The sequence below is a fragment of the Mixophyes fleayi genome, chromosome 9 (genome assembly GCF_038048845.1).
Source record: "Mixophyes fleayi isolate aMixFle1 chromosome 9, aMixFle1.hap1, whole genome shotgun sequence".
NCBI lineage: Eukaryota > Metazoa > Chordata > Amphibia > Anura > Limnodynastidae > Mixophyes > Mixophyes fleayi.
In genome coordinates, this window is record NC_134410.1 from 63,903,785 (window position 1) to 63,931,580 (window position 27,796).

At 38.5% G+C, this 27,796-nt stretch overlaps 1 protein-coding gene across 1 annotated transcript in view; it reads right to left on the reverse strand.

Annotated features, from left to right (window-relative positions):
- ATRX (ATRX chromatin remodeler) overlaps nt 1-27,796 on the reverse strand; it is a 157,537-nt gene that overhangs the window by 103,659 nt on the left and 26,082 nt on the right. Inside the window, exons 7-11 of the mRNA XM_075184434.1 lie at nt 27,361-27,470; nt 22,715-22,782; nt 19,790-22,173; nt 14,766-14,844; nt 4,598-4,755 (exon numbers count right to left, since the gene is read on the reverse strand). Of these exons, the coding sequence (XP_075040535.1) occupies nt 4,598-4,755; nt 14,766-14,844; nt 19,790-22,173; nt 22,715-22,782; nt 27,361-27,470 (2,799 nt within the window). The remainder of the gene's footprint in view (nt 1-4,597; nt 4,756-14,765; nt 14,845-19,789; nt 22,174-22,714; nt 22,783-27,360; nt 27,471-27,796) is intronic.

A 27,796-nucleotide genomic window follows, 5' to 3' on the forward strand; every position in this document is an offset into this window, starting at 1 on the left:
AAAAAGTTTTTGATATAAAACATTAGCAGGTTGCTGTTCTACAACTAAGCCAATTCTACTTTTCAGGAAAGAAGTTTATTTTAATTCCAGGTAAGATATAAGATTTACTACCCTTCTACTCAAAATTACCTAAAACAATATACTGTTCATAGGCCTTTACCAAGTGATGCAATTTCCGGTCTTTTAATGTACTGTATTTTGAATTCAGCGCAAAGTCCTGTCGGACCCTTGTGTGATGTTCTCCTGCGTGCATTTCCAGGTATTATGGTGTACTATCATCACTTGGATATTCACCATGTGAAGCTCCAACAGGACTGTGCACTGAATTCAATCCGCTCTTAAGTATTGAGAAAAGCCATGGATCGCTGTGAATGGGGAAAGAACAGCATTTAGGCAATAATGAACACTACCCAGTGTCACACTGGGACATGAAGGGATCACCGGAAAAACACAATGGTAGAGGCCCATAAACAGTGCGCACGGCTAAAGGGGTATGGCCAGCCAGCAGAGAGGCATGATCAACCACTAGAGAGGTTGTTGGGAGCGTTTAGGGCAGGGATGAGCAACCAGGTATACTTCAAGGTCTGCATATGCGGCCTTCAAACCTCCAAAACGGCTGACCAATACATTTTTTGGGTAATTTAAAAAAAAAAAAAAATGTGTGTGGGGGGGGGGGGGGGGGGGGGGGGAAGGGTACCCAAAGCAACCTCGCATTATCCCATATCACTCATACCAAAATGCACCCATGTTCTCACTTGCTCCAATACTCCAACTCAGGCACTTGCTCTTAAAATAATTACATATGTCCTCAGAACCGCACTTGACATAAAACACCCCCAGATGCCCTCAGATCCCAAATTTTCTCTGAAACTCCCCCACATACCACTCAGAGTTCCCCATCCTACACATGCCTATCACACCTCCCCCACAAACAAATACACTTTCAACAATCACAGTGAAATCACACAGGGCCCACCTACACACAAACAAAACATACAAACAGATGCAACCCACCAACATATTTATGAAGCTTCTGAACAGAATCGTCCCCTCTAGCATACATTCACAACTTCTCTGTTCACTCATTAACCTTTTAAATCCATTTTACCTCCATTCCCTGTACCTTCTTATTCTCTAGCAGCAGATTGTCTGCCGTACCCAAAAAAAGCACTGGAATAATGACAAATGCACAAATAGCAGCAAATCGTCTGGCATGGAGTCCGTGCTAGAGACTTATGAGACAGCGCAATGTTGCTGGTGCTCAGTTCCCCAGTTTAAATGGACGGAGTCCCATAACTTAGATTTGTGCTTAAAAAAAAGATTTAAAAAAAATAAATAAAAAAATGCGGTGACCGAAGTGGCGCACGCGGGCCCATCCATGATTTCCCAGCACACTGGGAGGGCCGGCTCGGGCATGAACACTACACACTGGTTTAACAGGAAGGCACAATATCAGAGGAGTAAAGATTATTCCGATCACTAGTACAGATGTAACCACAAAGGCTCCAAAGAACAGAACAGCATAAGGTGGGTGGGAGGTCCGACAATTATAGTTTGATTGTAACTAAACATGTTTGTTTATAGCCAAAACAGTGGGAAAATAAGTCAGGTGGGTAAATATATACTCAGTAAAGCCACTTCTCTATGCAAATGTCTCCGGAGATGAAAGCTGCAGTATATACATTTCTATGATGTAGGTCCTGCTAGACAAAGTTAGGAGGGCTGAAGATGTAGCAGAGAAAGGAATGGCTTCAGGCTCGATTAGGGGAAGCTCCTTTCATATCTAATGTATTAGATGCTTGTAAAATGCCATTATTCCAAACTGGGAGAACCTTATCATACATTTAATATATAAAGATTTCAATATTTCAAGTGAAACATTATAAAATTAACATTTTCTCAAAGACCAGAGCTGAAAAAGGAGCAGGCACTCTAGTCCAAAAATCCTATAATTGTCTACAATATTAAAGCCACTTAATCATTTTCTTTTATTTGGAAACACATTCTGCATACACACTGCAGAATTGGACCAACATTGTTCCTAACTGAACGAGATTTTTTAAGCAGTACGACCAATCCGTTCAAACGATGGTCTGTGCTTTGGAACGATGATCGCTCATCGTTCCAGGGTACACACTACTGTGATATAGGACCAATCAGTAGTTTATTGTCTGATTGGCCCGATTATAGGCTGAAAACAGTGTAGTGTGTACCCAGCTTTAGTACTTGTGCAGGACAGATACCATTCTGGGAACGGATGGTTTAGCTGCTACGGTCTCATTCATAGATGACTCCTCGAGCTGGAAAAGAAGTAGTGGCTTGCCAACTGCAACTTTTGTAATATGGGAGTAATACAAATGTTCTCCAGTGCAGTGACGAGACTACTTGGGAGTCTATCAATATGGAATGATTGGGTAGCAATCATTTGAAAAAAGTGGATGATTTAGTAGCTTCTATTAAAATTCAACAAATGTCTAGTTTAGGGTTATCGAAATAGCTGGCATTAACTGCTTACTTTTATTAATTGTTTCAGTTCAAAGGTCTAACTAAAAAATTCTGTTAGGCGGATGTGTCAAGATTTTAACAAATGAGTGGTTACAAGGGATGGCAGTATTACAGTGGAGATGTGTCAAGATATATTAAAAGTCTTAAAAATGGTTTAAAATTCATCATTTGAACTTACTTGGTTGAAAAAGGCAATTCACGTTGAGTATAATTTAGATAAGCTAAATGATTCCAAAAATTCAAGTAGTAAGGCCTCAGGTTTAAAATGAAAGTAAATTAATTAGGCATCGGATTTTGCTGTAGCTATCTAAATCAAACACTGGCCAAAAAAGTATAGGTAGGTGGATCCAGTGAGGTAAATATGAGAACAAATTATGCCCAGCAAGACTAATTTTTTGTATAATTATACCATCCAGTCTACTTTTTTGATCCATCGAGATTGATCACCTCCCACCAGCTTTAAAATTTACTAGGTTGTTTGTTTTTTCCAAGTTTCACCTCACATTCATTTTGTATAGGTGCAGCCACAGAAGGGGTTGGTTCACTGGTTAAAGTGGAAATTTAAAAGCAGCAGTATGGAAAATGCAATTGATTGAAATTTGATAGTTGTACAATGGAAACAGTAGAAGTGGCGGTATAGCAATGCATACCAGCCTACTTCGACCACTGGGTAGGTTGGGTTTACCTTCATATGTTATTAAGGAAAAGGGAGGTAGGAATCTAAAAATTTTAGCTTTTATGTTTTTAATGTTTACATTAAAATGTTTGTCATTTAAGGTTTTCCTTTGCAGTTCTGTCTATGCTGGCTAAATGAATCTATGGACACTCAGATTTTGGGCCATGTCATCTGACTTATCGTAAAGAGCTGGAAATTAATGCTCACATGTTTAGAGCTCATTGGCGAAGGGAAAAAAGTATGGAGGCATGTGGCATCAATTAGGCAATCTGGTCACACCAAAATCATTTTACAAGCTCCTTTCAGAAATTTAATCCATGCTGGCTGCAAAGATTTAAGAAATCTGAAATAAATATAGTTGTTCCATCTTATCAAGCGTCACCTATCTCAAATCAACTTTTTTCTCAAGCTGTTTAAATTTGATCAGGGGAAAAAACGTAGCCTGGATTAAAGAGGAATATACATTTTTGCAGATGGCTACAATTAAAATACTCAAAACAGTCAATGTTTCAAAATTCTTCAGGATTCTCTTAAATGTATGTAGATATGGATGGAGCAGACTTTTTAGAAACTAGTGAATTTGGGTGAAAATGCCCATCCATTATTAAAGTTTTAAAAGGCATGGGGTGAAAACAAGGAAAGCACTCCCTAATCATGTATACTGGGTTATGGGTTAAATGTAACACGTCCTGATAAAATACAGGTCTGCCACATTTCCACTAAAAAAGTTGTTGCCTTTTTTATGAGTCTATTTAGTTTAATCAATGGATTGACCTATACAATCAAATATTGAAAGTGTACATATATTGTTTTTAAATTCTAGTTTTCAGAAGCTCACAATGTACAACATTAAGATTTAAAAATATAAAGTACTATATCTAGGTTTGCTCTTACAGGATTATTTAACCTTCTCTTTTCTGCTGTAGCCTTTCCTATGCAATTTAGTCCACAAAAGTAGACTAAACATGCAAACGCAGAAGACAAAACAAAAAACCCAACAAGGAAAGGAAAATTATTATTTCTATAACCTATAAAATGCAACTAAAAGTTCCTTAGGCCAATCATTTCAATTATGTTATTGAGACCCCCAAACAGTATAGGCTTATATTTGGTAGTCCAACCGGATATTGGGGGGGCCTTAATTGTGACCCTCATCTTCTAAAAAAGGACCAAACAATATATTAAGGCCATTATGACATGCTTTCCTGAAATGTCTTAATCCTGTTAAGCCATACCTTACATTAGTGCTGCTGGCTTATATCCCAGCATTGGTTCCTTATTTATCTGGCAATGTAAGAGCTGATTTATGGTCTTCTGAAGAAGTGAAGTACTAGATGAGGTACTGGCGGGCTGGCAGTTGGTCACCAGAGGTTTATGGACATTTAATACAAAGTTTTGTACACAAAAGATTCTCACCATCATCATCATCATCTTTGTCATCATCATCATCATCATCCACTTTTTCAGATTTCCCTTTGGTCTTTTTACTTTCTTCTGGCTCTTCATCAGAAGACACATCATTGTCAGATGACAGATTGGCTTTTATTTCCTCCAGAAGCATTTTCTTAGCAATCCTGAAACATAAAAGAAAATTCAAAGACATTGATTGGTAACTTCAACTCTCAAAACAAGATAAAAGCATGGGCTACATATTGGAAATAAAAATACACTACCTTTAGTCGACACAAGAAAAGTAACAGGCTCTGCAAAAAGGAACGTAGAGACAAAAAAAAAAAACCACCACAGAAAAAAACTCCTAATGATGTGAATTTTATTATGAAACAAACTGACAATTTAAAATTCACACACTTCTCAGGTCAAAAAAAATATTTAAAAATGTGTTTTAGAACTGGATTCAGTAAGAGCATGGCCACCCCTGATGTGGCAACGAGTTTCTGAAAAACTCAATATGCTCTGCCAAAGATTTTAAACTGTACTGTACAAGCGGGCTTGTCTGAGAAGTGTTGGCCTGTTTTCCTTCAGGTGATCTGCTTTATTCTACCTGAATGAAAAAATCAGCTATCTAACAATGTTAAATTGCACTATTTACCAATACTTCTGAGAGAAATGCAAATTGCATTGCTGTTCTACCAATTAATGCATTTTACAGCTCTCCACAGTTCTAAAGCAACTCCACAATGTCACAACACCACAAAAATAGATATTTTCCATCTTTGAACAATTTAAAGGCAGGAGAAAGCAATAATTTGGATTTTTTTATATAAACATCTTGAAAAAAAAAATATTTTGCTACAGGTACCCTTTTGTCATAAATAAAAAAAAAAAAGAAAACACTACAGCCAAGGTTTATAAAAACATTTGCTATTTAATTTACATTTCCTGATCAAACTGCTGCAAAAGTGCTGTGAGATTCTTCGCATTCAATCCAAAACGGTTTCAAATATATTGTTCTGCAAATGGCTTTGAAAATTACAATGATTTTTAAATTATTTTTGCGGAGGGGCATAGTAGGGGAGGAGTGCAAGGAACAAAGAAGAAGTGCCTAAACTCCTACTCCCACCTACTATACCCCAATGTATCGCAGTGTCCCCCAATGGTAAGAAAGAGAAAGTATGTTTACACTCAATCACATTACAAAACCAGGGCATTAATATGATGATGTTCCAACTTTTGCATGTCTGCAAAGGCTTTACACTAGATTTTGGATCCTTTCAGCCAGAAGAGCACTAGTGAGGTGGGGTACGGATATCGGCCAATAAGGCCTGGCACATAGTCACTGTTTCAATTAATCAGAAACAGATTATATGGGGTTGAGGATCAGGGTTTTTTTCACACCAGACTGGGGAAACTTATATTTATGGACCTCGCTTTATGCATGGGAGCCATTGTCGTGCTGCAACAGGAAAAGTTCTTCCCCAAACGGTTGTCCCAAAGGTGATAGCCCACAATTCTCTAGAACATCATTGCATGCTGTAGCATAAGAATTCCCTTCATTGGAACTAAGGGGCCAAACCATGAGAAACAGCCCTAGACTATTATTCCCTATCCTCTCAACTTTACAGTTGGTAATATGCATTCGGGTAGGACGTGTTCTCCTGGCATCTGCCAAACCCAGATTTGTCTGTCAAACTGCTAGATAGCGAGGCAGAATTTGTCACACCAGGGAGTCCAGTAGCATTGCGCTTTATACCACTCTAGCTGATATTTGCCATTGCTCGTGGTGATCTGAGTATTATGCGCGGATGCTCGGCCATAGAAACTCAATACATGCAGCTCTTGACAAACAGTTCTGATGTAGACAATGCTCCCAGAAGCAGTTTGTAACTCTGGAGTGTTACAATCAAGCATGGACAGTTTTTTGCGCTTAAGCACTCTGCGATCAAGTTCAACAAGGTTGTGTAGCCTATCACTTCATGGCTAAGCTGTTGTTGCTCCTAGACTTTTCCACTTCAAAATAAAAGCTCTTACAGTTGAACGGGGTAACTCTACCAGGGAAGAAATCTGACACTTATTTGTAGGAAAGGTGAAATCCAACAATGTTGAAAGCCACTGAGCTCTTCAGTACGACAATAAATGTTTGACTATGAAGACTGCATGGCTTTATTTTATGCACCTGTTGTGTTGTGACTCAAAATGGCCAAACATACTAAGAAGGGGTGTCCACATAGTTTTGGCCACGTGGTGTATTAGAAAAACTTATTTCCTATTTACAATTTAAGTTGTAAGCATTTTGACAGCCAATCAGATAGGCTTGTTATATCTGTTGTCTAGATTATAGCATTCATCCAAAGGTTTAATTAAGGTTAGATGATTATCAACAACTTCACAAGTTTCTTTGCCACCTTGCATAGCTTTAATGTATAAATATATATAAGGTTACTCAAATAAATTGGGGACACTGATCCCAAGAGCAAATCTGTGCTCAACATTCACTACGAAAAGAATTTTGAAGGGTGAGGTCTTGGATTTTTATTTAAGAGTGTTTTTTTTGTAGCAAATTAAAATAAATAATTGTCCGGGGAAGAAAATGAATGCATCAGCTGACTAGTGGTATCAAGCTAATTTAAATATATTTTAATTTGTTAAAGTACACCACTTATGAGCTTTCCCTAGCTGTATGGAAAGCGGCAAGAATATATAGACAGATTTTCTATTTCTTCATACAATGGAAACAGGTCTCAAACAAAATTACATATTAGTTTCTATAAATGTGACAGAGTGTTGGTTTTCACAGACAGTGTAACACCTAAATATCAATTAAAGCAATATTTTAGTTCTCAGTGCAGCCCTGACATATTGCTATATATAAGAGTTGTAAATTACAAGACATGCATTCTGATATTACTTAACCTTTCCCTTTTTATTACACCATATGTACTTAAATATACAAGTGTTGCAATTCAGATGGTAGCTTCATTATACCTAAGGAAGTGCACCTAAGCAAATGCAAAATCTGCAAACTAATCAAGATTCATGTGTGCCTAGAAAATACTTCCTGGATAACAGACTGTACAATGGAAGGAAAATGACATATTTCATCTTTGTGTATGTACTTGAATCTAATGAGTGTTGCCATTAGATTATACAGTTAGTAGTTGCGAAAAGTGCAGGCATTGTTGATATTGAAGCATGATCACTTTTTCTACCATTGAACTATCAGCAAGGAGTGTTACAGACTTTAAGGGGTAGATTAAATTAACCGCATTGCTCTCTATGATCCGCAAGCAAAAATCCGGAGAAATTACTGTAGCAACGTTGTTTTAAAGATCGCAACTAACTGAATCTACCTCTACGTGTGGTAAACGGTTGAAAGTAACGGCTGCATGTACAAGGGTGTGTGTTGGAGTACATATTGTTAGCACGAATTTCCCAGCAACTGAAACAGAATTCTCCCAAATATAAGGTCAATATTCGCTCTACTAGTTGCTTGGATATTTGATTAACAAAGGCCAATATCTGAGTGGATACTATGGCTTACAACACTTGGAATTTAGACCATCTAAATAAATACCATTTTTGGTGTTTAGAATGACACTGCTAGTTGCATTGTAAAATGACATCAAGCATTTTTCATGTCACTTACCTATAAAAAAAATTTTTTTTATATACACACACTAGTGAAGAATAAAACTTGCATAAAAGATCTACATAGTTAGTGATTTAAACTGTTGTGTGGACCAATTCTTAAAAACAGGTCATAATATCCTTTGCATGTTCCTTGGTCTTTGCTTCCTTCCTCTCCAACAGAAGACATACCAACTTGAAATTGAGCAAAAAAGGTACCAGTACACTCATGGTTTCAAGTCAACACTGTGCTAATGCACTATGCAGATATGGGCTTGCTGTAGCGTTCAGTGATTGCACCCCTTTTCAGAATTAATTCAGATTTTCTATTTCTCTTAAAAATTAGCTTATTTGCAAACATTAAAGTTAATGAAGCTTTCATCAGTCATAGGGTAAACTGACAATTTAAGTATCACTTGCATGACAAAATATGTTGATGATTAAAAAGCTGACTGTAGTATTCCACACCTTGACTTTTAAACTTGTCCTGTGATATCTGTGCTTATGGCATTAAGTGACAAGTGCTTGTTAATTTTCAATGTGGAAAGAATTTAAATATTTTAAGGATCAAGAGCCACTATAGTGCAATGAAAGGACTTCTGAACAGTTGCTGGCACTCCTAAAATGGCAGGGTAAAATTGTTCTTTACAGTAAGGGCAGTCTATGGAAGAGCTGTCAGTGTATAGAGACAGCAGTGATACACAGTATCAGAAAAGTTATCCCCCCATTGAGACAGGAGCACGATTTTTTGTTTCATTTTCTTGCCCATCCCTCGATCTTGATGGGCTTGTTTGTATACATATATCTTAACTGCACTAGCTTTAAAGTCTTCATTGCTACACATTTCTAATACCTGTGTGATCAAGTCCTAATTATTGCTGCCATCACTCAGGCAATAGTTTACCAACATTTAAAAGGAATATTAAGCTATGTACACACAGGCAGTGCAAAAAAACACTACTTCAGGGGAACTATGAGACCCACTTGTTAATGCATGTCAAAGCTGCACTGCAGCAGGGTACCATTTTGTTTTCATAGGAACTAAATGTACATTGCCATAGAGCTCCATTATATTTTACCTAGCATTAACAATTGTGAATGCTGCAGACAATGTAATAAAAATAAAAAAAATCATAACACGAAGCGCGCACTTGTTAGAATGCATGTGTACAGGTCATACATTATATTTTGGAAACCTAGCATCAGAGCATTAGGCTTTAGTGACACAATTTTATAAATGCTTGACTTTAACGTCCGTGTGTATGAGCCCTTACACTGTCTTATCTTGATACCCATAAACTGGGTATCAAGATTTGATTAAAAAAACAATCTTGCAGATTTGAGTTTATAGATGAATTCTGGTATGGAAACAAAATCAGATATGTTGTTCATGCTTACCTCTTAAGCCTACACGGGTCCCCACCGGCCAGCAATATTGTGGCATATATTGCAATGTAGTGCTGCACTGGTATCTTGTAGGTATATTCAAACACCTACTTAGTACTGACAACCACACTTTCTAAATTTTAATTCCTGAGCAAATTTATTCATGAATTCAAGATATTAGACATGTATGTTAATCACTAATTCAATTTAAAAAACAGTTGCCCTTAGCATATATGTACCATTGACTAAATAGAAGTTGGGTGGAGGGGCTAAGGTGGGTCTGATTTGCATAGATAAATTATATGTAAATCATTCAAACTTTAATAATGGTGGGGATATGCACAAAATTTTCCCAACAGAATCAGTTTATCAAGTTACCTTAGAGCTGACAAGTGGTTGCTTTTACTTCCCGGACCCCGGGGACTGCTCCACACAGCCTCTCTTTTCCCCACAGGGCTCTATGGTTCGTCTCAAACACTAGCTGAAAACCAGAGCTGTGTGATGCTGCAGGGGGACTGTGGCTTCTGATTGGAAATCACACTCACTCCCTTCACCCCACTGCAGCCATTAAGTGGTAAACTAAAAAGGTTTGCCTCCTAGGCGTCAATGAAAATGTTAACTAGATTTAATAATTTGTTAGTCCATATTCTTTTGCTCAGATAAAATGCTGAAAGTCTAAATTTTTACTATTTTATTGCTGCAATAAACACACCTACATGATAACTTTTCTCCTTCAGTGTCAATCAAACATCACTTTTCATTATACAACAAAGCAATATGTAGAAGTCTAGTGTTACAAATAGTTGGGGAGACTGCATCAGCTTGCTTGAGTGAACAAGAAATATAAACGTGAGATTGCAGTGCATGGCAGAAAAGTTGGGAGTGCAAACAATCAAACTAGTGCTCCAGATCAACAACACATATTAACTTGTAATATAAACATTACATGACTATTCTGTAGTTAACAGCAAAATTCAAATTTGTGACAACACTGTCCCTTCTATAAAATAAAAATGTTTTCTTCCCCCATGATGCGTTTACTTGCAGTCTCACAATGTCTTAGCATTTCAATCAGACTTGTGATTGCAAATGAAGAGATGTTTGTGATGTGCAAAAACCTTAGGTAGTAAACTGTAAAGTAAATCATCTCCCTTGTGAATACACAATATTAAATACTTACTTTAATTCAATCATTATGAAGTATTCTAAGGCAGGGCTGGACAACTCCCAGAACCCAAGTAGCCAAATCACCCAATACTGGTGGCAAATAACTTTCAAGTGCAGTTTCTATCCCTGTCAATCAATACAAATCTTCCATGGTTCCATAAAAATACTGATCTGACATTTTTTATTTTTTTTAAATTGGGACAGTGTGTTTATTGTGGTAGGCTGGATTAAAATGGATGTACTACAATACAGTGCTCACTTTTTATAGTGCACTGCTCTCTGAACAAATGACACCAATTCTATCCCATGTTCCACATTGGCATGATAAAATAGGATCATTGTATAATAGAAAAGCTTTGCTAGAGCAAACCATGGTATGTGGATAGGACCAATCTCCAGCCAATCTTTTACAGCGCTAAATATTTAATTAATGTTTTTCTCAAAAATAAAGGAGAAACAGTATCAGAGAACTTAAAAAAAAATAGTAAATTCCTAGATTCAAATAGAAAAAAAGTGACTCGACCAGCAACACCGTTAAGTGCTTAATTTAAAAAAATAAAAAATAAATAAGTAAATTAAATGCATGGACAAGAAAAAGTTTCAAAAAATTTATTGCAACCATAAAAGCAAAACGAATTTTATACACCATTAACCTCAACAAGAATACCGCAGTCAGTTCAAACATCAGATAAAAGTAGTAGAAAATAAAAGGATATAAAGCACAAATCTTAGGAAAATACACAGCACTGCGTCAACAACCAAGTTACAATGCAAAATAATGAAATTGAGGGTTTGCTTCTGTTTATCATAATATTGGGAGTAACCATGTAATTAGGGCCTGACTATAAATGTGCTCTGAGGGCTTTTCCATCAAGTTCAATTTTAAAAAATTTTTGGTTAAACTGTTGCATAGTGTAATGGAGCTTGTTTTAAAACTGCCCTCTAAAAGCAAGAGACATTTAAAGCCGCAACTCCAAAATGGAAACAATTTTAACAGTCAGAAAATGGATCGCGAGTTGCTACTAGTGAAATAATTTGGCTAAACGGCTGCTAATCTTAAGAGCATGACCTGAGGCTATTCAACAACAGCAAAGAGTGTGTGTGTGTCCACCTCCGTTAAAATATATTTACAGCAACGATTACGTGCAAGTCCTCTCTCAATCAGAATGTTGCTACTAACAACCAGAGTGAAGCTATTAAGTAGACTTTTTCCATGCATCGTTGCCTCAAAAATATAAAGCTAGGGTCACCATATTAAGTCATCTGGCATTTTGCTAATATTCATAATACATTCCCTTAATGTTCTGATAGCATGTCAATGACAATGGCAGCTCTCATACAGACTTTAGCGACACTGGTCACCAGAGGTAAAAGTTCAGAGGGCAGATTTAAAGAGCACATTACATTGTCAAACTTCACAGAACAAAAGAAAAACCAAAAAGATATTGTTTCAAAATATATTTAACTAGAAGGGGCTTTTCACAGCTACAAATTCGGTATAAATCAGCAGTGCTATGTTTCCATAATGTAAAATAAAACCAAATGAAGCATTGTCACCTTTAAAACAAAATAAAAAGTATAAAGCCAACATCTTTAGCAGTTGTGCAAGACTGAAACTAAAACCTTTTTACAGTTCAACAATTACGCTTAAGAAAAGCTGTTAGAGAGACTATTGTAGAAAAAAAAAAACTTAATCTAGTTTAAGAAATTAACTTCTTTATACTGTATGTACTATATTTAAAATTGTATTCAAAAGATAGCAGCAGACAACTGTAATGTCACAGAAGCAACATGCTCCTGAAAAATTACTGATGAAACGTAAATGTTTAATTCACATTTAACAGATTGGTTAGCCATCAACTGACCAGGATAACTGAACAATAAATATTATTCATATAAACAGTATTAAACACAGGGAAGCAGCAAACAGATTGTGTGTAACATTCAGGTCACCTCCCTTATACCATGTTCAAAATTATTTTTTTTCTGCACCACATCTGATGCATACAAATCACATTGTCAGGAGTGGGTTTGTAAGGTAAGGCTTTAGCCATTGTACGGCAAAAACAAAGCCAAGAGATATCTAAACCAAGTGGAACATTAAACAAAGTTAAACAATCATGACTAAAGACATTTTAGTTTACAACTTATTTAAAAATGCACAGTATTCAATTACAGACCTTTTCATTTTTCTGACACTGTACATTTTTAAATATTTCAGACACTCCAGATTAACCTTTTCCAGTTATTCTTTATTAATTCAAAAACAATTTACATGCCATTAATGGAACTGCAATCTGGCTAGCAAACAAAACTAGGCAATGAAAAATGATCTTGGTCATTTCAGATCCCATATGCGCAAGGCAGTATTTAAGGAATTCTTGCTTTTTTTTTTTTTTTTTTTTAACTACAACCAAGCAAAAATATTGACTGGGGCTGTAAAGATGACTACTTAATGCAAAAATGATAATGTAAGCCAAAGATTACAGTGAAACATTTCACATGACCTTGTTCTTCTGTTTTATTAATCAATCTTACAGACATAACCCCAGTTTCAGAGACCTAAGAGGCACTAAGGAAGGGAGAATCACCATTAATGTGGGATGAGGGGTTTACTCATTTTTAACATACTTTATCAAACGTGAAATGGTCTTTTAAAGCTAATGGTTATCCAACCTTACTAAACAGTCTATAAAGACTATATGACAGTTTTTTCACTTTATTAGACTTATGTTGGGCTATTCATGAAAGTGCCTTTATGAATCTATTCTATATCATAAACTCAAGTTCATAAACCCTGAGCCAGCAAATATAGTATACATAAGTGGGGTTAGGCAGATAATTTCTAGAAAATATCAAAACAGGCCAAGAAATGTTACCAAATTCTGCTTGGGGCTGTAACTAATAATATTTCCTGTCTGATTTTTATTGGGTTCAAACCACCTTATTTTGCTGGAAGCCATCTTTGCATTTCCCACTGGTATTCTGGTTGTTCATTTATTTAAACGTTATGGCAAACTAAACAAGTAAACTTCTAAATACTATTAGCTTGTACCCCAAATATTTGTTTTCTAGCAATTGTTTTATTCAACAAATCTACAGCCCAAAACATGCAAGTGTATGCTGACTGCTGAAATACAGCCTTACAGAAAACTACATACAATTGTGAGGAGAATCAAATGTCTGAATAAGCCATTTGGGTTGGCTGGATCCATAAAGTTCCTTTTCCAACTTACTCTAGAGAAGTTTGTACTTTAAACATACACACCCTTCAAGTTATAGTTATTAACTTGTCCACTAGGGTACCTCCCGTTATGTAGTACACTAGCTCCACCAGATTGTGCTAATATTCAGCATTAATACACCTATACAGGACATGAACTATATGCAGAAATAAAGATAGCCTACAGGAAAGGGGCATTTCAAAACACAGAATGTGTAACATGGATTTGGGAATTTTAATTTTGGCAAACTGCTATAATCAACTGGGGTTTTGAAGGCCACTTAAAACTAGACCAATGTTCTGCAGGTACAGATCACAAAAGGACAAAGTCACCCAGTTGGCCATATACATTTATATCAAAAGCTCAGAATGCAGTGTCCATTAATGACCAATGGACAACATGTATCAATGGTGTGACCTAAAAACACTGGATTCAATCCTTCAAGTCATTCCTTTTAAAAGAAATTTATATTAAAAAAAAAAAAGTTTTCACAAAGATTGTGAGCTTATACACCAGACTACACTGTTGTCTGCTGTGTATTTATAACACACCCTATGCAAGGTGTGTGAACACTTTATATATTTTATTTTTTCATTGGTTTTCTGGTTTTTGGCCTTGTTTTGTTGGCCACTCTGTCAAACTTGCGAGCAGCTTGCAATCGAGTCTTTACAAGGCAGGAAGTCCGGGTTTGTACAACCTGCTTGCTCTTCCGTTGCTTTGCTTTGGACCCACGCTTAGGGTGTGTTATAATCTTTTTTAAGTCCGTATGGTTGGAATCATACCTATTCTCTGGATCATCGTCATCATCTTCCTCCTCATCCACCACAACAGGATTACCAGACTTTGTTCCAGCTTCATCACCTAAAATTGCAAAAATAGGGTTGGGAACTAAAACCAGTACATTTAGAAAACATCAAGTTTGTGATCTGTAAACCAGCCATCCTCTGCATGTCGAAACAAAAGTTATTTCAAATATGTACATACTTTTAAAATAAGATCTGCGAAGAAACTACTGGGTATAAGTTGGAAATGACACGACTATCATTGCTAGAAATTGCTGTTGTGTATCAGTCTGCATATAGCTACTACAAATGAAAACAGAAACAAGTTTCTATCTATTCATTTCTCTACCTATAATTTCCTTATGCAGGCTTTCAAGGTTTTAGATTACTAGGAACATGTGAAATTATCTGAAGTGGAATGAAATCCACAAAAAAATATATTTGTTCCGTTGTAGAGAAAGCTTAAAAGTAGTCTTACCCCTCCTTATTTGTTAACTCTGAAAACCATTCATGAAAAGATCATTACACAGGATGTATCTAAATGTCTGTCCCAACAGCCAAGAAATAAAATAAAAATATACTGCAGCTTTTCCCGGGACTCAACAAAAGAAGCATGGTGGGAGAGTAAGAGAACCAATAACAAGCCACAATCTTACTAGGGGGAGGAGCATCTCCGTAAAAATCTTTTACTAGATGGTATTGAAGCTTTCAGTAAAAAACGGGGAGCTACAAAATCACTAATCAAGGGACATCTCAACATTACCAAACACCATTTAACATTGCATGATGTGTAGTAGTATTTCTCCTACATCCTACTGGGGGACACCGGCTTATAGTTCTAGCGAGATAGGCACGTGGCACTTTAAGAAAGTTTTTAGTGGGCCCCCTGGATGGCCGTTTCTTACTAGAGGCAGCCGTCGCATACTTAGGGGGCTGAGTCCAGGAAGGGGTTACTATGATAGTGAAAACCCCCACTACGCACTGTACTGGTGGAGGGGGCTGTCCTGCTGGACTGCTGACAATCCAGTGCTGGGCCCTGGGGGGCGGTGCTCCTTTCCTCTTTCTGCACTTCCTCCATGGTGGTCTCAATAGTGTACAGACACCAGAATAGGCAGCCATTTTAGGGCTCCAGCTTCTCCCCTTCTAACTGTCCTTTCTCTGGTCAGGTAAAGGGTTGTGGGGTAGTTTTTGTCCCCAGAAAAACTGTCTCAGACTGTTGGGACTCTGGCTAAATAGCAGGCTCATGTTCTGTGTTTAATTGTGTGCTGCTTTTTTTATTCACTGTGACTTTCCCTGTGATTATTTCCTTGTGTAATATCAGATAGGGGGAGATCCTTGAGAGTTTAGGCTGGGGTGACTTCAATGATGAAGTTCACCTGTTCCACTTTTCACTCCAAGTTGCAGTCAGGACAGTCAGGCGTGGGTGCTTTGTGCGTATCCTGTCACCCGGGGGAATTGCATGCCGTGTGCACCAGGGAGTTCTGGTTCAGCCTCAGCAGAGCTCACCTGGGCTCGGTCACTGACAAATACTGTGTCTGATCTGGCCCAATTGGTTTAGTCTCAGTCTGTGGGCATTGCTGCTCCAGATTCACCAGGCTCAGTAGCAAGTGGTGTGGATTCCGATCATGGTTCGTTAAGCCAGGGTCCAGCTGCTGGTGGGTGGCGATGCCCATGCAGGGGAATGAGTCAGATTTGCACTATTCTTCTCAGCACAACGACAAATTGGCAGCTGATTCTAGCGTGGAGACGACTTCTGTTGTGGAAGAGGTTTCTTCTGACCGCCAAGAGGGTGGATCATTTAATTCAGGCTGAGTTCCTGGTGCTAGAGATTCCTGAGGCGGTAGTCCTCAATACTGAAGAGTCATCTCTCTTTGCAAGGCGGACAAAGACTTCACCTGTTCCATCTTCTTCACAATTGAAATATTTGGTGGGTGAGCCTTGGTCTTTACTGGATCGCAATTTCAAGGTGTCCCGTTGGCTGCAGTCGTATTATATTTTTCCCCCTAAACATCTCTCATAATGGGAGGCGCTTCCACAAGTGGACGCTCCAGTGAGGAGGCTGGCTGGGGTAACTACCTTCCTTCTTCCCAACACAGCCACTCTTAAAGATGGAGCAGACTGCAAGGAGAGCGTCCTTAAGTCTATTTTCATGGCTGCGGCGATCTCTTTACGCCCTGCTTAGGCGTTAGTCAATGCTGTAGAAGGCTGGTCAGAACTGCCGCCTGAGGATTTGTTGGCCTAGTGACCGGCTTCTGAACTGCTCCTTTGGTGGAACAGATTCAGTGAGCGACTCATTTCTTAGGAGAGGCAGAATTGAATGTGGGATTCATTGGGGCACGGATCTCTGCTTCTGCAGTTTTGGCTCGTCTGACTCTGCATCAGCTTCCCAGGACTTGAGCCAGAGTCAAAAAAAAGCTCTTGAAACGCTACCTTTTTCTGGGGTGTTTTCCATCATGATCAGCTTGACACAATCATTAGCGAAGCAACGGGAGGAATAAGTACTTTTCTTCCAGTCAATGCTCCAAAAACAAAGATGCCCAGATTCAGTTCTTTTTGCAAGTTGTGGGGTCAATACGTCATAGGTCGGTCGTCCGTCCCCAGGGTTGGTCTACAACGAGGACATCAGGCCTGGTTGGCTTGGCATTGGGCAGCACACAAGCAGTCTGCACGACGAGCATTCTGCCCTTCTACGATCAACCTTGGTGGAGGCTAGTCTTCTCCTACCCAGAGATCAATGACTCCAGTCTACCACAGATGCCAGGATATGGGGGGTTATGGAACATGGGAACATGATCAATCTCCTTGGATATCCTTCCAGGCGGTTCTGTTCCACAGGGATCCCCCCCACATGTCCGCAAAAGCATCTGGCTTTGTGGGAAGCCATTTGCTCCGGTTAAGGAGTCACAAGAAGGTATGGGGTTTTATTCCAACCTTATTCTTGTTCCAAATACTGAGAGCTCGCTCAGACAGATTCTGAATCTGAAATCTTTGAACACCCAGGACTGGGTACCCAGATTCAAGATTGAGCCTTTGCAGTTGGTGATTCAAAGCATGGAACAGGGGGAGTTCATGGTGGCTCTAGATATCAAGGATGCCTATCTGCACGCTCCCATCTGCAAGGGTCATCAGTCCCTTCTCAGAATTGCAGTTAAGTCAGATCACTCAATTTCAGACACTTTCTTTTGGTTTGGCCACTTTCCTGTGAGTCTTTCCTAAGATCATGGCAGTTATAGCTGCACTGTTGCAGTTTAAATGATGATAATCCCTTACCTGGACGACCATCTTCTGAAAGCGGAGTCCCCGGTGGTACTCCTGTCTCAGTCAGATAGTGACCCAGACTCGAGTCCCAATGGTTGAATTTTCAACTTCAAAAAGTCCAAGGTTACCCCAACCCAACAAATGATCTTTTTGGGACTTGGACACACAACAACACCGGGTGTTCATACCTCTGGACAAGATTTAGGCCTTGCAGAAGAGTCAAATAGACCTCTGTGCATTTCTGATTGAGGGTTCTGGGCAAGAAGGTATCTACTTTCAAGAAGGTCCAGTTTGCGCAGTTTCGTGCACGAGAGTTCCAGTTGGAACGCCTGTCCAAATGGAACAAATCTCATCTGAATTTGTCCAGTCACGTATTCGGTTTAGTGTGCAGTCACTCACTCCTTTGGTGGCTGCAGAAAAACATTCTCTGCAGGGGTCGTTCATTCTCGATCTGGGACTGAACTTTAATTACAACGCATTCTAGCTTTCGGGGTTGGAGTGCAGTCTTCTTCAAGCTCGGTTTCAGGGTCTTTGGAATCTGGGGGGGGGGGGGGGGAATTGGCAGGGGGGAGACACTGCATCCCAGCGAATGGTCCCTTAATCCAGAGGTATTTTGCCAGTTGACAGGCAAGTGGGCTCAACCGGACAAAGACATGACGGTGTCTTGGTTGAACCACAAGGTTCAGCTATTTGCAACCAGGCGAGGGATCCATCAGCTGTCTCAGTAGACTCCATGTCTGTTCCACTTAATTAACTTATTCTGTCCGGTCTCCATTCTTCTGAGGGTAGTAAAAAAAAAAAAAAAAAAAAGAAGGAGAGAGAAAGTTCAGGTCATCCTGATGGCCCCATATTGGCCACTATAGGATGTGGGAGAAAAATTCTTTTTTTACTTGTGTAAATCTGTTTCTTCTAGTCCATAGGGGACCACCGGGCACCCACCCTTGATGCTCTGGATTCTTTTATTTGACATGGTCAGCTTTGTTCAAGAGAAATCTAATGTTTTCCTTTCTCAGTTCTTTTTTTCTCTATTATCTCCATTACTGTTGGGCTTGGTTAAACAAACTGTAGCCTAAGCAGGGCTACCTAACAACTTTCTTAAAGTGCCACACGCATACCTCACTACTACTATACCCCAATGTCCCCAGTGGTCTAGGAGAAACACATTTTACGCAACTATAAAAAACCTAATTTGCTATAATAAATTTCTGGGCAAGACTATGGAAAAGTGCAAGTGCTTATGAGCGACCAACAAAAAATTAGCATTATGATGGTAACCATTGTCAGCCTATCAGTTAGGGGCTACTAGACACTTGCTTTTCAGAATTAGTGTGTACGTGTAATAATTCCTTATAATCAATGTGACTAATAAAGAACGCAAAACACTGGAATTAGTTTTAGTCTTAAATAGTTAGCAAAAAGAAAATTTGTGCCATTTGTGCAGTAAAATGCAGCATGTAGCAATTATGTTGAAAAAAAAAATCACTGCATTTTTAAGATAGAGAAAAATCCTACAAGAAATCTCCATGGAAACTCAAAACAGTGTGAAGAAGCCCCAAATGCTACATGGAAAAGTCGTCTTTCAAGTTCAAGTAATCTTGCCATTTTAGACGTTCAAGCCCTCAACAGTATGTGCTAAATCAAAAAGAAAAAAAAAAAAAACTTTACAAGGAGACACTTTTGTTTATAAAGAAAAAAAAAAATTTGCAACCAGTAATATATACCTCCAATGGTAACAGAAATAAAAACTAAGAGCTGGAAAAACATACCTGAAGATTGACAGAATCCAACTGTTGATATAACTTCATTTTCCACCAGCGGCTTGATTTTTTGTTCATCTTCACTACAGTCATCTGAATTGTGGCTTAAATTATCATGGCTATCTGCTGACATGCCAGAAGATGAAGTGGATTTCTTTTTCTTCAAAGCAGAGGTCTTTTCACGACTGGTCTTCCTCAGTTTTGTCTTTTTACGGTCCCTTTCTTCTGCTGATGTTCCACTCTCTTCCTCATTCTTAACTTTCTTCCTTGCCCCTTTCTTGGCAGCCTTTATTTTCCCTAATTTTTTCATTTTTATTTCCAGCTCAGAGTCATAATTTGAGGAGTCAGATCGTTTTGAACGTTGCTTTTTAGCAGCTGTCGAGTTTCTGGTAGTTCTTTTTACAGTTTCTGAACCAGAGGTTGAGCTTTGCCTTTTGCGTTTTCCATCACTTTTTGGACTCACTTTATCAATTTTCTTAACACTCTTGGCTTCGTTACAGCTATCAGGTTCAGAAGAGTTGCTCATCAAAGCTGCTTTTTTGAGAACTTCAGGTACCTCATCCGAATCAGAGCCACTTATGATTTTTTCATCTAATTTTTCAGATTTTCTGTTTTTTAGAGTTTTAACACTGTCTGAAGAGCTATGCTTGGCTTTAGCTTCCTTCTTTTTAGAAGGATCTTTAAGTTTATTTTTCTCCTTATCTGTATCATTACTGTCCTCATCAGTATTTGATGCTGCCATTGCACCAGTCTGGCGTCTCTTGGGAGTGGTTTTAACACGGGGAGACTTCCTTAGCCTAGAATCCTCATTCTCAGATGAGTGCTCATTACCAGAAATATAACTAGGACTCATTGTCTCAATATCAGCATCACTTCCACCTTCAGCTGCTTGAGCGTTGCTTGCAGTGTTCCCCTCTAATTTCTTAGATGATTTGGAAATCGATACAGGAGTTAATTTTAGAATCAACTCTTTCTTAATTGTTGTCTTTGGTTCCTTTCCATCTTTCCTGCCAGGTGTTCTTAAACCAGAATCATTTAAAGCCTTTTGAGATTCCAATGTGAGCTCCAAGCTGTCAAAAATATCTTCAGGCACAGAAGAGGGGATGGAAACAATGTCCATGTCAAGTGCTTCTGTACTGTTGGGCTCAAATGACTGCTGATCATTCTTAGACGTCTTCTGAGTAGAGCGTGACTTGGCTGGTTTTGGTGATGTACATTTAGAATTAGACTTTTCAGCATCATTGTCTGATTCAGCAGTCGACAGCAGCTCCTTAATTTTTCCTGTGCTTCTCCTTTTGTTTTCACTTATGCTGCGCTTCAGCTTTTCATTTGCCTTCTTCAGTGTGTGTCTATTTTTCTCTGATTTAGATCTCTTTTCCTCAGAATCACCTTCCTTATGTGTTTTCTCAGGTGGTTGTTCACTCGGATCCTCTATAGTTTCAATGGTAGTATCCTCATTATCTGTTTTCACATCTTCATCCCCTACCTCCATAGGAGCATCGTCTAGTACCTTTGTTTTTGCAGGTGCTGAAGCTTCCACATCACCCTCATCATCCTCCTCTACATTTTCAACACTTGCACTCAAAATTTCCATTTTCTCTCCATTCTGCTCCAAAACATCCCCTTGCTCTATTTCCACGTTTCCTTCTGCATCTCCGTTCTCTGACTCTTTGTGCTTTTCAGAGTCATCATTTGTAACTTTCTCTTTATCACACAAACTGGTGGATTCTCTGCAGTGCTCACTGGGCTTATCTCTTTTTTCTTTTGGTTGTTTATGCTCACTGGTCACAACTTTGTTTTTCTTAGATGTTTTCCCCATATCAGACATTTCTCTTGCCAAACTTTCCTCCAAAGCTCGATGTGCTTCTTTGAGGTCTCCCAAGACAGACTTAAATGCTTTTAACTGTCGTAGCCTAAGATTCCGGTTAATTTCTACATTTTCTGACTCTTGTTTCAGAAACTTGACAAAGCTTGAATTTAAACTGGTTGTTGTCTCAATTATTCTTTTTGCCTTTTTTAACATTTCTTTTGGCACCATGAGTGCTTTGTAAGAATATGTTATTGCACCAGAATAGGAATTACCCAATTGTTTGTCCTGTCCATTACAACTTGGTGTTTTTTGAGTTTGGTCATAAAGCTTACTCTTATCATTGTCTACTTTCATTTTCTTCTTATTTTGCTGTAACAGCTGTTCTAAGTTTTCAAACACAGAGTCACATGCAGTAACCAAGTCCAACAAAGGTTCTGGTTGGCAGATGTAGCATTCCCATTTGCTGTCTTCATCCATAATTGTAGACAGTTCCCTCCGACCAAGATTTCTGAGAATGCATTTTTTGCAGAATGCATTGTGGCAGAAATCACAGCAGATCAAATTCCCTCCTTCAGCGCACCACCTAGACAATAGAAATAAAAAATTAAGCTTTCACAAATCTCACCAAGTGACTTGTCAAATCCAGTTTCAAGTATAAAAGTTACAAATTCAAAAATATTTAAATAAGAAACATCTAGAGATAGCTAAACCTATGGATTAAATTTATGCTTAAAAACAAGGTCCTGCATTGTAGACACTTAACATTAGGCTGTCAGCACTTAATGTAACAATTTTCAGGTCAGTGGTGAACATGCTCATGAAAGTACATGTAGCATATCAAAGATGTATGCATGGTTTAATGTGCTACTTAAGCGTTCAGCAGGACGCCACACAATTAAATGGAGTCCCTCCGAAAGCACAAAAAGCAAACAAAGATCATACTTGCACTTTTGATGTAAAAGAGCATTCACTGAACTAATATCCTGCAAGTGCCTGCTTCCATCTCTCCATCGTGTGTGAACTTCCGCTCATATATAAGGATGAGTAACCTACTTGTAAACGTAGCTTATACCATTACCCCTACAAATCATCATAAAACGTGTGGCATATACTTTGCTACTCACCTGCATTGTTCATCCATCCCATCGGCATCACGATTGATGTCATCACTCATGTAATATTTATAGCAATTCTGAAGTTAAACATTGAGAAAGGCCAAAAGATTAGTTTTACTCTGAAGTATAAAAGTAATTCCTACCCTCAAATGTAACTTGCCAAAATATCACCTATGTAGCAGGGTCCATTCCACATCAACTCAACACAGGGTTTCAAACTGACTGTTTCAGATTGTAAGTATATTTGGTATAACAATGCTGCCATTTATATAAAGAACACCCCAAAATCTTAGGCTGATATGTACACTTATTTTAAAGTTATACGAATTTAAAGCTGCAATTTTTTTTTAACGATAAATTTGCTAAACTTTTTTTTTTAATTGCATTTGCAGCTTACTTAATTGAGCTAGAGTTGGCCCAGGTCTAATTTTAAATCTTTTAGGGGGTTTCATATGATGCATAACCGCATTATGTTTCAATAAAAATTAAAATTATAAAAATTTCAAAACCAAAATGGATTCTGAAAAATCTATTTTTTAATTTCTGAAACACATAGCAAAAATTGTTCATACTGTTAATAAATCCCCAAAGTTTTATATCGATATCATGATGGGATCATCTATTACAGAAGTTTTTACTTTGGACTGTTAAAATAATGTAAATGAGAATTATCTTGGCCTGTTCATTACTTTTAATTCATCTCCCTAAACAACCCCTTTGATGTACATTATGTACAATGACATTAGGTTAATATTGAAAGATTTAAAATATTTGTGATAATTTTATGTATTTCACATATTTTAAGAAAGCTTACCACAGATCATTACCATTTGGTGCTGCTGCTCTGGATGGATGGTGTTACCTAATGAGTTAGATCTGGCTGAAGGCTTCTTTTGATTTTAGTATTTCTATTTCAGAAAGGGTGTACATTCGACCTGTTTGAGTTAACGGATTCACCTTACACAGAACATCTACCATATTAATAAAAAAAAAAACAACCGGCTTCCGTGGGAATAAAAAAAGATGGTGATAGACCAGCTGGATGGAGGATTGTCACTTTCCCTTCATCAATATTTTAATTTTTTTCCAGAGCAGTTACATGCCCTCTCTGTCAGCAAGTGGGAGCTTTTCTTGGGATGTTGTCACTTTCTGTTCAAATGCATTTTGGGAGAAGGAAAACGTCTTCAAAGATTTTTGTTGTGGATGCTGCATGTATGAAAGCATGGAATTTCAAGGTCACAGGAATTGTTAAACTGTTTTTGAAGTGATTATCTAAAAAATATTGGCGTCTCAATATTTTCCTGTGTTAAGTAAAATGCATTCCTGTAATGTTTTCCTCTGCCCAGTCAAAAAGTTGTTGTGATGTAGGAATCGGATTATCACATGGATACTACAGGTTTGCTTGGGATGCTAACCTCATCACTGTGCCTCCTACACCATCGCAAGGACCTTTGCCACGTGCAGTCGCTGAAACATGCTACCCTGCTAACATACATACTAGTCACAGTCACTAACCCCTGATAACCCCTAACTGCAGGTGGTGTGTCTGGGAGAGGCTTCTCCTCTGCCAACAATGTGGAGCAATTTTTGTTTTGCTCTGCTATTTATTTGTATGGGGTTTTTTTTATGTTTCCGTTTTGTCTTCCCCTGTTTGTTCTCTTCCCTTCGCCTCTCCTGGCCTACCCTCTTTCCTCCCTCCTTCTGATGGATCTGATCTTCTCATTAGTATTCTCCAGGGCTCTGACTTGGTCTCTAGCTTCCAGAAACATTATGACCAATCACGTTACCTTCATGATTGCAAAGTTTACTACTATATATTAATGTCAAGGGCACCAAACTTACAGATAAAGGTCACATGCTCTGCAGGAGCATCAACAGGATGGCGCTGATGTTGCTTTTGCACACAAGACGCATTTTAAACAGGGTGCTACTCCATGGTTCTGTAACCACTATTTTCCACACATATATTTTAGCAACAATAGTGCTGGAAAGACCCTGGGGGGATGATGCAATTCTTTTACCCAAAAGGCTTCCTTTTAAGGACATAGAGATTTAGACTTGCTGAAGGGAGGGGATCCACTGTTTAAAAATTCATTTAATACCGCTTATACTTTTGGCAATCTATACGCACAAAACCAGGGCCAGCATTCGTTCCCGGACCACTTTTTAAAAGTGTCTGAATTGTCAAAAGGTGTTCTGTGGGGAGACCTAAATTGTAGTTTGCAGTCCGAACTGAACGTCTCTAATCAAACAGACAGACCCTTCCACTGTAAAGTAAAGTGCACTTTGCATGAGCACCAGATGCTCAACACATGGTGACTCCAACACCCAAGTGATCGAGGCTATACTTACTTCTCCTACCCACACGGAGTCTAATCTCATGTTAATAATTTTCTCCTGCCCCATAGATTCCTACCCATGATCATGTTAACTTCCTATGGACAGATGACTGATTTTAAAAGTTGTTCTTGGAGACATAATAAACTTCTCCAAGTCTCCTATTGCAAGTCTCAATTAAAACGCAGCTATTGACGAAAATACTCAATTCAATAATAATTCGGAAGTCTCTAAGATCTCAATTTGGGAAGCCCATAAATGTGTTCTCCAAGGTAAACTTATTCAGTTGGGCTCCTTCATGACGTAACAGGTGGCGACTCTTAAGGGTCACTTGCTCCAAGGGATTAGGGAGCCGGAAACAATCTACCATGTCCGAGACTATACTGAAGGAACTGGCTGAGACAAAGGCGGCACTTCATAGATTTCTATATGACAAGATCAAGTTAGACTTTTAAAAGTGTAGGCATCATTTCTTTCAATAGGGGAGTAAGCCAGGTATTATATTAGCAAACGCCTTATGCCAGCAGAGGGCACAGGATTATATAGCAATGATAAAGAATGAAAGTGATGGAGAACATAAGCTTACTTCTGAGATAGCAGCAGCTTTCCACTCCTATTATTCCCACTGATGCACTCGTAAATGGAGAAAATGGAGAAAATTGGCTTCCCCACTTTCTCTCGGATTCAGATATTGATATCTGGTAAAAAATCCTTTTCAATCTCATATTACAAGTCCTTTAAAGATAGGTTTGTCTCTGAAGTTAAGCATTTCTTAGTTTCTGGTGTTCCTCGTAAAGACGCTGCTAGAGATCTGAGGTGTTTCGAGTCATTAGGCTCCATGTCACATTGTCATCTCACATGCCCTTTACCATCTATAATTTCCTTATTGAAAAGCTATTTAGCTCTCTGACAAAGTTTCCAAGGGATTTCGAAAGGATCTGGGTCCTGGGCTACAGGAATCTGACTGGCCAGACATTTTCAGGACTACTCATGCCTGTTCATCCAGTGTTTTGATCGTGGAGACTCCGTACAAGGTTCTCATCAGGTGCTATAGATGATGCCCAGCATATCTGACAAGAATCTACCGTGTGATCCGACTCATGCTGGCGATGCAATAGTAGCCCTGGTACATTACATATATAGTGGGACTGAGCCCTGCTACATCCTGTTTGGACCCATGTTATGGCCATAACTAAGGATATTATGGGTGAAATGGTGTCAAACTCCCGCTTTCTGGCTTCTTAATAATACAAGTGTGCCCATGTCCAGTTTCAAAGCGTCCGTCTTAAAGTATATAAATTCAGCAGCCAAAATGGTGATCCCAGTGTGTTGGAGGGCTTCCTCCCCATCGACCATTTGGGTATGGTTCAGAAGATTAGAGGACGATGTAAATATTGTTCCTGTCCTCTGATGATAAATTGAGGTTTACTATGCCATTTGGGACCCTGGTTGGAATTTGTAGGTTCTGGACAATACATGGCCTTAAACTCTCAAATACTCACCTAGAAAGACTACGTTCTTCCCCATGCGCTCCTCCTGTGGCTATTATGTCAGTGTTTCCTGTACAGGGCTTCAGTAATCCTACCACCTGAAGACTGTACCACACACACACACACACCCCCTTTTTATACTGCCTTTTCATAAGATTCTGCCAGGGATGCACTCTAGAACATTTACTCTTATTTTAATACCTGGAGTTATCTTTGCTTAGGATTCTATGTGGGAGATAGAGGGTTGATATTTATGCTTCTTTAGAACATGGGGAACCCTGCCTGCCTACTCACATTTGCTGCTGTCCGCAGTTTCCGTTTTCTTGTAAGCCTTAACTACTCATGTTTGATACTTGCTCTAGTGCCTAGTATGCTTTTTTCCCCTTGCATTTTATACGTGCCTTAAAACCCAATAAAAAGTTTTGGTATTTTCGTTTGTTTTTAAAAAGCTTTATAGATTTTTAGGAAGGTGTTGCCAAATCTACATGTACAGTTCACAATTCAGCATAATGCCACTATTTTTCCGAACGTCAGAAAATATATTTATCTCCTTCCATAATACAATAATTTGAGGTGTGTGAACTAGAGTCAGGGGTTGGGAATATCATCACTGTTGGTGGGATATGAAATTACAGTGCAAAACCAAGCTCAAGAGGAAGGAAAGGGACAGGACAAATAAGACAGTCAACTCCCAGAGTACAATCTTGGTCCATACAGACCGAAAGTATGAGATAGAGAAAGCCACAATTAAGTCGACCGTTTCTGAGCATGTTCTTAGCATTTACCAGCCAAAGCTATAAAACCTCGACCTTTAGCAATATCAGTTACCTTACAAATGAGGACTTTGAGAGCAGGATGTCTGTAAATTGAGTCCTTCTGAAAGTGATTTACTTGTTGTCCACATGCTGTGCAACTGACGATTCCATGGAGGCCTTCCTCTACAAAAACAAAGACGTGCACATTTAAAGTACATAAATTTCCTAGTCACTACCTTCATAACTTTGACCCAGTCAGATTACCTTTGTTTCTTCTGGTGTAACCATACATTCAATAGATCCCTGTGTGTGCTCCGACACATTGTTTGAGGCCTTTCATTTAATGATAGCTACTACTAGCATAGCATCGACATATGATTTATTGCATTACGCATACCACTACCACCCCTCTTTTAACGTGTTTAATATTTATACACACACACTATTCAACAAAAACAAAAAAAGGTTAATATTTTTTTTACCTTCATTTGTGTTTGTAGAAATGCCAC